At 50.5% G+C, this 9,923-nt stretch overlaps 1 protein-coding gene across 1 annotated transcript in view; it reads right to left on the reverse strand.

Annotated features, from left to right (window-relative positions):
- Positions 1-9,923, reverse strand: part of TNRC18 (trinucleotide repeat containing 18) — a 109,093-nt gene that overhangs the window by 11,283 nt on the left and 87,887 nt on the right. Inside the window, exons 22-26 of the mRNA XM_027770010.1 lie at positions 4,669-4,821; positions 3,782-3,923; positions 1,477-1,594; positions 918-993; positions 690-798 (exon numbers count right to left, since the gene is read on the reverse strand). Of these exons, the coding sequence (XP_027625811.1) occupies positions 690-798; positions 918-993; positions 1,477-1,594; positions 3,782-3,923; positions 4,669-4,821 (598 nt within the window). The remainder of the gene's footprint in view (positions 1-689; positions 799-917; positions 994-1,476; positions 1,595-3,781; positions 3,924-4,668; positions 4,822-9,923) is intronic.

Raw genomic sequence — 9,923 nt, forward strand, 5'->3', positions numbered from 1 at the left:
ATTCCTGCTTGTCTTCTGGGCACATGTGGATGTCAGGTAGCCACTGGAGGAAATGTCCTGTGCATGTGTGTTTTTTCCCTTTGGCCTAACTTACATCCACAGCCCTGTCTCCTAGATATGTTGCTATGGCCATAGCTAAGGGGTGGATAGTTGGTGTAGCTGCCTTTTTGTCTGTTGGACAGTCAATCTATGTTTTCTGGGGTACCTGCTATTTCCATTCAGCTTCCATTTTCTCTTATTCGGCTAACAACATCTCAACTCTCCTGGGGAAGCCACCTCCCCCATCTCTCAGTCCACATGTGAAAGGAAGTCAGTCCTGCTCCTTAGCTTCAGGGATGAGACCGTGACCCCAACCCAGCCAATCACATTCACTGCAGAAGGTTCAAAGAAAACCAACTTAGCTCCTCCTGGAACATGTGAGAGAAACCCTGGGGAGCTAGAAGGTCTCGATGACAGGATTTGTTAAGACGGTAAAATATGGCCCCCAAGGAGCTGGTATAAGACCAGCACAGATGACAGCACTGCTGACGGACACTGAGTTCTGGTGACATCTTCTGAATGGCACCTGGATCCAACCATACCTAAAGGGCCTAGTTTTCAGTTATGTAAGCCAGTAAGTCTGCACACTTAATTTGGTTAAAATTGGGTTTTAGAAATGCTAGCGAGAGTCTGAGGGGAGAACTTCTCACCTCGGACCACAGTACCCGGGTAGAGGCAGCGGTACTGTTGGCTCCAGTAGGCTGCAATCCTGGTCCCTTGTGGCAAGAAACGAGTGGAGGCAGGCCTCACGTCAATGATCTGGAAGAACATGAGATTGAGCACGCGGCAGGTCTGACCAGGAACAAAGCTGTAGCCACAGCCTCTGGCCCCACTCCCACACCCCAGCCACCCAGGCCCCGCCTCCCCTCCCTTCTCACCGCCTCCTGCAGCAGCTGCTCCAGACAGTAGATGTGGGGCCGGTTCCCACGCTCACCCTCTACCACCACGCGGTATCTGCGAGGCCAGGGCACATGTGGTATGAGGTGGCAGAGGCCTGAAACCTCCCCAGGAGGACCCTGGCCTCGTCAAGGCCAACTCTGCCACCAGAACCAATGAGGATGTAACCCCAGAACCTGAATTGCTATATAAATGGGGGACAGAGGGATAGTCTCTCTCTCACTGACTCTGGGCTCAAGTTTCCTCATTAGGATAACAGCGTTGTAGAGCACACCAGGCTGGCCAGTTCAGTCTAGATCCGATAAGAAGACAACACATTCCCCCAGGCCCTTTCCTGCTCAGCCCCTTGCCACTGTGGGGTCCAGCCTTGTCCAGCAGGAGGCCCTCCCTTGGTAGGACCCATCCCAGCAAACCCTCAACACACACTGGCCTCCCAGTGGCCCCCGAGCCTGCCCATTCTGTGGATGGGAAGCCATAGCTCAAGGAGAGAAAGCAATCGGTCTTGGGAGGCACAGCAAAGAGCCCGCCTGCAGGACTCACATGTCCGGCGAGTGCACGGTCTGCACGTGCCCGGCATATAGCAGCTTGTCATCCATGGGGATGAGCACACGCAAGCCGTCCTTCAGCTCGTCCTTATCGATGATGCAGGAGCGTGGGGCTGCGGGAGGGTGAGCCATGAGGCAAGAACACAGCCAGAGGTGCCAGGAGTCCCTCCCTCCTCCCCAGGCCTGCCTGGTCACCTCCAAGTTGCCCTCTTCATATCAGAGGCCCTGGGCTGCCTGGTGAGCCACGCTGGGCATGTGTGCACATCTGTCTACCTTGGCCTGTGTGTACATCTGTCCAGATCAGTGTGTGCACAGTGTGTCCTCCCATCCTCCCCACCCCAGCCCCAGATGTTAGGGAAGACCCCAGGGGTGAGTGCCTGCACTTGCTGTCTCTCCACAACTGAAAACCAACATCCCCTGGGCCCAGAGGAAACAGCGCAAAGGTCTGGGTCACCAGCTGCCACCTTCACACTCAGGGCTGTTATGCTCACCATGATGTCACCCCACCTTACCCCACCTCCGCCTAAACCTCAGGGGCCTTCGTTCTGCTTTCTCTGCACCTGGAAGGCCTTTCCTGGTAGAAACCAACCTGCAGAGCTGAACCTTTAGAACTGCCATCAACACTCACTGCCCTGCCTCTCTCACTGTGGCCTATTCCTCCCTCTTGGGCCTCCCCTTCTCCAGCAGACCCATAGCCACTGCTGGTTATGTCAGCCCCTACAGCCTGCTCTTCTTTCTCAATGGACCTTTCACTTGGTTCCTCCCTATCTTTACCATTATTTAAAAATAACCCAGATGTCGTACTGGGCCCGCTTTACCCTCTTCTATGCCTGCTCCCTTACCACAGCTGTGGGTACTGCAGGCTTCTGACATCTTGACTGGGCTTGGCTGTGCACCTCGCTTTGACCAGTGGCACAGGGCAGAAGTGACTGGCTGTCAATTCTGAGGGTTCCTGCTTAAGCTTCCTCCAGCATAGCCAGGAGACCGCTCTGGCACGGCTGGGCCTTGGGTCCCACAGGTTGATGTCGCACAGAGCAGAGCATGGGTATGAGTCAGTTGACACCACCCATCCCTCCCTTGACCACTGAGCAAGCTCAGTAAGGTCATGGCCACCTGGCAGTGCTGCAGCCTTGACATGTGTGCGATGGTGCAGTGGGGTGTGACAGCAACAGCTGGCCGTGCACACCCTCTCCTTGCTCCACCCCCAGCTCGTACCTGCCACCAGTCTCCAGACCCCTGAGTCCAAACGCCTACTGGACACGACTTCCCCACTACCCTCTAGGTACCCCCAAATTCTACCATCAAAGCCCAGCATGGGTTCTTCCCTGCCCTGCCTCCATGCCCCTGGTCTCAGGACAGCTTCTCCATCCACCCCAACACCAGCTTTCAATCCTTCCTTCTCTCCAGCCACTCACACATCCATCCCACATCCCACCTTTCCTCCCTGCTGCCCTTCGGAAGCCCCAGGTCACTACCTTGGCTCTCACCTGGATGCTAACAGCCTCCTCCCTGGACTCCCTGGCTCCCCTGGAGCTCTCCCACTCCTTCTCTATGCAGCGCCAGACAGCACATTTCAAAACCAGTCTGACCACATGCACCCCCACTCACAGCCTCAGAGAACTGCTCCCTTTTTTATTTATTTTATTTATGCCAGAGGGTGTGTACACAGGCCACAGAGAGAGCAAGAGAAGGAAAGAGAGAGAGAAAGCAACCCCAAATGAAGCCCTGTGATGCAGCCATCTGTTTCCTCCTTTTCTTAGCCGTCAGGATACCGGGCAGATGTACACACGCACCCAGCGTGTCTTCCAAGCTACCATGGTCAGGATACGAACCACCAGTAGTTATGTGGAATCTGGCTCCCTTTGCACAGCATTTAATCACTGTGTATGGGGCAGGCCTGAGCATCGTCAGGATACCGGGCAGATGTACACACGCACCCAGCGTGTCTTCCAAGCTACCATGGTCAGGATACGAACCAGCATTAGTTATGTGGAATCTGGCTCCTTTGCACAGCATCTAATCACTGTGTATGGGGCAGCCCTGAGCATTTCATTTTCCCTATCAATGCTCATGAAACTCTGGGTGACCTGCCTCTGCCTCCTACCTGGCCCAAAGCTGCTCTCTGCCCTGCCCCCAGCTTACTAAGCCAGAGCCTGGCACTGTGCTTTCCCCATCCCCGGGGCTTTTGCATGTGCTCTGACCACATCCCTTTGCCCTCCTGTCTCCAGCCTGAGGTTAGATCTAACTTCCTCAGGTGAACCTCCTGCAGCCCCTCCTGACACAGCATCATGGCCACTCACCTGGAGTCAGCGGCCGCTCCACGGGCCCACCCCGTGGCAGGTGCTCATCCTCAGAGAAGCTGGAGTCCTGGTTGGGTTCAAAGTCCTCTTCAGCTGCCATGCTCTCCATCAGCTTGCTCACAGCACCCCCTTTCCCTCGGTTCTGTGGACAGAGCATGGCAGACAATGGCTGAGGGCATGGCACAGGGATCCTGCTCAGTTGGGGACCCTCCTCGGAGACCCACGCCATAGTCAGGATCCAGGGGCATCTGTCTTGTGCACAACTGGGATCCCAGCCGGGCTCCCCACAGAGTCCAGAATGAAGAAGAGAAGAGCCCAGAACCTGCTGGGCCAGGGATGTGTACACGCAGCACAGCACTCAGCGCTCAGTACTACGCGCAAGTTCATCACCTGGGCAGACACCTCTGGTCCTTCCTTGGAGAAACCGAGGCAGCATCTCCAGCCTCGCACAGTGAGTTTGAGAAAAAATGGTCTGATCGGGGGCTAGCAGGCATGCGGGTAGGTACACTCTGGCACTCCCCCTCTGTCGAGTCAAGAAATTCCCCAAGCCTGGGAGCCCTGTGGGGTCATGGTGGTCATTTAATAGTCCCACCCCCACTAGAGTGGACAGTAAGGACCAGTCGAGAGCACTCACTTAAGCTCAGAGCAGAGGGCCTCAGCCTGTCCCTTTGTCCCCCTGAGCTGCTGCAGCAGCAAAGGTGACCATGGAGAGCACGTGAGAGCCCCTCAACACATAGCGGCCCTGGGCTGTGACCCTTACCTGGCCTCAGGAGCATGGGCAGGAGGGCACGGCGGACTTAGGGTGCTGCTCCCCCGTGCTTGGAGACAGGGCCCACCCCCAAGCCCCTCGTGGCATCTGGCCCCAGCATGGGCACTGGAAGCCTCACCTCCTTCTTCACCTCTTTTCCTTTGGCCTTGGCCTTATTTCTCTTGGTGGTGGCCAGGGAGCTGGTGTGAGAGGCCCTGGCCTCAGGGGGCAGGGCAGGAACACGGGGTGGCGGCAGTGTGGCTCCTGATCCGGCCTCCTTCCCTTTCTTCTTCTACAGGAGGAAGCAGCACAGTGGGACCATGGTGGGGGAAGGGGAGGAAGAAGGCCTAAGTCTCCCCCCGCCCTGCCCTCAACTCACTCCCCACCCAGCCCCTTCTAGTCAGCGTGACCCTGAGCAGCGCTGTCCTCCTGAAAGGAACAAAAACCCTCTCTCTTCCTCTGTAAGTGGTTTTCATTTTTTGGTTTTTTTTTAGGGTTTTTAGTTTGTTTGTTTACTATAGGGTGCAAGAGAGAAACAAAGAGAAAGAAAGCAAGAAATCACCTCCCAGAGGGGATAGCCACTCCACAATCCCTTCTTCTCCATTCTCCTCTTAGGATTTTGGGTGTGCATGCACACGTACTCAGTGTGTTTCTCAAGTCTCTGGGTCTGGGACCCAAACCATGGAGTCAGACACGTGGGATCCAGTACCTTAACCTCCACACCATCAGTTGGCCCTATGCAACTGTTTTTGTTTTTGATCTTTTTTATTTGTTCGCTTTTGCCAGAGGACACATGTGCTCACCAAAGAGAGAGAGGGAAGGAGGGAGGGAAAGTAAAAAAGCACACCCTATGGAGAATACTCACGCTACTATTCCTTCTCCTCCATCTCACCCTTTTAGAAATTTTGGGCACACAGGTGCATGTGCCCAGCACGTTTCTCAAGCTGCTAGTTCTGGGACTCAAACTGTGCAGTCAGCAGCCTCAACCACCATATCACCGGATGGCTCTTCATTTTCAATTGTAGCTATTTTATTAGTAATATATATTAATTGTTGTGATATCCCATTACGCAGTTAGCGTAATGGCTATGTGGCTGAACTCCCATGTAGTCAACCGTGGTTCGAGTCCCAGACCCGGTGGCTTTAATTCACACCAGGCTTGTGTGCATATGTGCCTAAAATCCCAAGAGGAGAATAGAGGAGAAGGGATTGCGGTGTGGCCATTCCCGCTGGGGGGTGATTTCTCGCTTTCTATCTCTCCGTCTCTCTCTGTCTTTCTGACGAGTGCACGTGCCCTATAGCAAAAACCTCTAAGAAAAAACCCTGAGCTTTATATGCATGTCAGTTCTTTTTTTTTTTTTTTCCAAGCATGTCAGTTCTTCTCCAATAGTCCTCCTACCAACTATACAGAGGCTGCCACCAGTAACAGCATGGTGTATCCTTCCAGAACTTTCCACACACACATACAACATGTAAACATATAGCCTATGCACGGACAGTATGTTTTTTTCTTTTTAAACACAGGTGGGAATTTACCAAAAGTCCCTCATTGAAACCGTCTGAGAGGAAGCTTCGTTTCTGTCTCACAGCAGCTACAGAACGTGCCATGGTGTAGAAGGACTGTGATTCATTAACTACACCTCAGTGATGAATCCATAGCTGGCTCCATTATTTTGCTCTTTCAAATGATGCCACACACCAAAAATAACCTTACTGACAGGTTCCACAAAATCACAGAATCCTGAAAGAGGCCTTTAAAATGGATTAGCCTCTGCCTAAGCCACTTCCAAAATTCTACTACTCCATTTACGCCCTAGAGGGGAGGGGACTGCTTCATCTATCCCATCTCAAAGGTACCCCAGTGAGGAGAACTGCAGATTCTTCCCTGCCCCACATGGGGGAAAAGTGGTCTAAACCTTTTAAAAATCAGCCTCATGTACAACTTCACTTATTGAGCAAGGAACTGGAAACTTGGGTGTCTGGCAAATCGTCACAGAAACTGGTGCATCAACATATGCAGTAACACGCCTTCATTACAGCTCTGAGCAAGAAACAGCGGCACGGGGAAACACAATGAGGATGTCTTCCATAGAAAGCAGCAGGACTCGGGCCAGCTAGTGACATGGAGGTTAAGGTAGCTGGATCCCACACGGCCAACTGCACGGTTCGAGTCCTGGACCAGGTGGCTTGAGAAATACACCAATGTGTGTGTGTGCTCAAAATCCTGAGAAGAGAACGAGATGGGATTATGGTGTGACCGTTGTCCCTGTGCAATGCTTTCCTTCTCCCCTCTCGCTCTCTGGAGAACACACATGCCCTGTAGCAAATTAAAAATAAGAAAGGAAGGAAGGAAGGAAGAAAGGAAGGAAGGAAGGGAGAAAGAAGGGAAGAGAGAAAGAAGGGAAGAAAGAAAGAAAGACAGGCTCAAAACTATAGCTGACATAATCCAAGTTATAGGGATGGGAGAATATAATGATGTTTTCTTATTTTTATTTACCCTTTTATTTATTTATTGTCAGGCTGATGCATATGGTCGTCAGAGACAGGAGAAGAGAGCACCCCCAATGGAGTGTGGTCACACCACATCCCTTCTCTTCCACTTCTCCATCCTGTCAGGACTGGGGCATGCCGCACATACGCCAGAGTGCATTTCAAGCTACCTGGGCCAGGACTTGAGCCACCCAGCCAGCACTGTGAGATCCAGCTTTCTATGCCCAGTATTTAACCGCTACGTTATAGGGCCAGCCCTAACTTGATGTTTTTTAAGATACATATCAAGATAAAACAACCAAAGGCTGGGGAGGTGGGAACTTTAGAAACAGAAAAAGAAAAACAGTGGGCAAATGTTACCAAGACAACAACAGAAGTCACAATATCCAAATCAAACTTGAAATTCGAAGAAAGCAGTTAAAACGGACAAAAATGAAACTGTTCTAGGGATAAAAGATAACAAAGCTTAATCCTTGTTTTAGGGGGATCTATATACAAATACACTCTGTATTTTCGTGTTCCTGGTGCACGTTTTAATCCTATTCCTGTTTCTGAAATCAGAAGGCATCTTGGGGGTTGGCGGGATGTTAGTGGTTATGTTTCCTTTATCTCTAACATCTGCTATTAAATAGTTCATCTTATGGTGCACGTATTCACAGCTGTACGCACAGGGGAACAATGACAGCCAGAAAGAACTCTGACTAGGATTTTCTCTTCCTTTTCTTTATCTTCCAAATGACTGTAATAATTGGATAAAACCAGTAACTGTTTCTTTCCTTTTGTCCAGAAAACACTTTTTGGGGAGATAACTCCCCTTTTCTAAAATAAGAAAATAACTCCTAATGTGACCAAAACCCTGTACACAAAATGGAGATGTCCATTGCTTTGGTAATTGTGATGGCAAAATACCAATATCAACCCACTCACCAGCAGTCAACTGTGAGATACCCAGACGGTGGGATGTTATTCAGCCTCTTAAAAACATTAATAAAAATTAAATGAAAATGGCTAGCCCCATACACAAGGCTTAAGCCCTGTGCATAGGACACAGGATCCCACACGGCCAACTGGAGTTCAGGCCCTGGTGCCAGCGGACTGAAAAGCACACTGGGCACATGCGTGAGCACACAGCCGGGATCTTGACAGATGGAGAACTGGAAGAAAAAGAATTGCAGCGTGACCAGGGCCGGTTGGGGGGTACTTTCTCTTCTCTCTCCCTCTTACTCTCTCGCCCTTGGGCATCAAAAATAAAAAATAAAGTTAAATAAAAATAAAGTGAAATAAAAGCTCATAACATGTGGAAATGCACACAATATAACACTAAGCCTAAGCCTAGTATCAAAACGCAGTGGGTGAAAACTGTGCATTGGGGCCTAGCAGATGGTATACCGGTTACGTTGCTGGACTCCCACGTAGCCAACTGTGGTCCGAGTCCCAGACCCAGTGGCTTAAAACTCATGCCAGACACGTATGTGCATGTGCCCAAAATCCCAAGAGGAGAATGAAGGAGAAGATTGTGGTGTGGCCATCCCACGCTAAGGGGTGATTTCTTGCTTTCTGTCTCTATCTCTCTATCTCTCCAGCAAGCACACAGGCCCTATACCAAGAGTCTTTCTCTTAAAAAAAAAAAAAGAACGGTGCACTAGAGAGACTAGCTGGTGGTGCAGTGGTTAAGGCAGTTGGCTCCCACATGGACAACTGCGGTTCAAGTTCCGGACCCAGCAGTTTGAAAAACACGTTGGGCATGTGTTTCTATGTATGCCCAAAATCCTGATAGGAATGAAGGGTGGAGAAATGGAATTGCTGTGACCATGCCCACTGGGAGGTGCTCTCTCTCTCTCTCTCTCTGCCTCTGGTGAGCACACACACTCTCTGATGTCAGAATTTAAAAACAAACACTAAGCCTAAATAAAAAGCAAACCATAAAAGTATGCCTTAAAAAACCACTGACAGTGGTTGTTATTGGGGTGTAGCCAACAGGTGATTTCTTTGGCTGTCTGATTCGTCTTTTGTTGACAAATTAATCTGTTCCATTCCAGTCTCTTGCTACATTATCAAAAGGCTGAGATTAGGTGAGCCTCTGGTTCTGTCCCCTAACAGCCCTGGTTATTCAGACACCAGGAAATGGGAAGCCAGCGGCTTTCACAAAGCAGGTGCCATCTTGGGAAGGCTCGAGAGGCAGTGTGGTCTAAGGTTAGGGACCGGGGTCTGCCACTATGCTCCCAGTGCTCACAGCTCAGCTCTGGAGATCTCCACCACCACTGTTATAAGGATATCAGTTCCAAGTTTTGTCCCTTTCTGTGATTTTTCTCTAGAAGGTCACCGTTATCCGAAGGTTCATCCTCCATCAGGGACTGAGTGCAGAAATCTGAGTCAGAATGCGTCAAGTGCTGGCTGCTAAGCTGAAATCCAACCACTTACGGGAGGGAACAACTGTTAACTTACTAGCAGCCAGTATGAAAAGAGTAATAGGTCTTAGTATCAAAGAGTTCTTGAAAAGCACATTTTTTTAACTTGGTGTGTTCACAGAGAGAATTTAGGCAATCAGTGAACTTAGGTGAAAAAAAGAATCCCATCTCTATTTTCATGTTTTAACTGCTAAAGAATTGAGGTTTTCGGGACCAGCAGTTGGCGTAATGGCTATGTCGTTGGACTCCCATATAGTCGACCGCTGTTCAAGTTCTGGATCCAGTGGCTTAAAACTCACACTGGACGCGTGTGTGTGCCCAAGATCCCGAGAGGAGAATGGAGGAGAAGGGATTGCGGCGTGGCCATCTCCCCTGGGGGTTGATTTCTCGCTTTCTATCTTATCTCTCTGTCTCTCTCTGTCTTTCTGGTGAGTGCATGTGCCCTACAGCAGAAACCTCTCAAAAAAAAAAAAAAAAACCAAAAAATTTGGGGTGC

This window comes from Tupaia chinensis, unplaced genomic scaffold, assembly GCF_000334495.1.
Source record: "Tupaia chinensis unplaced genomic scaffold, TupChi_1.0 Scaffold000101_1, whole genome shotgun sequence".
Classification (NCBI taxonomy): Eukaryota; Metazoa; Chordata; class Mammalia; order Scandentia; family Tupaiidae; genus Tupaia; species Tupaia belangeri.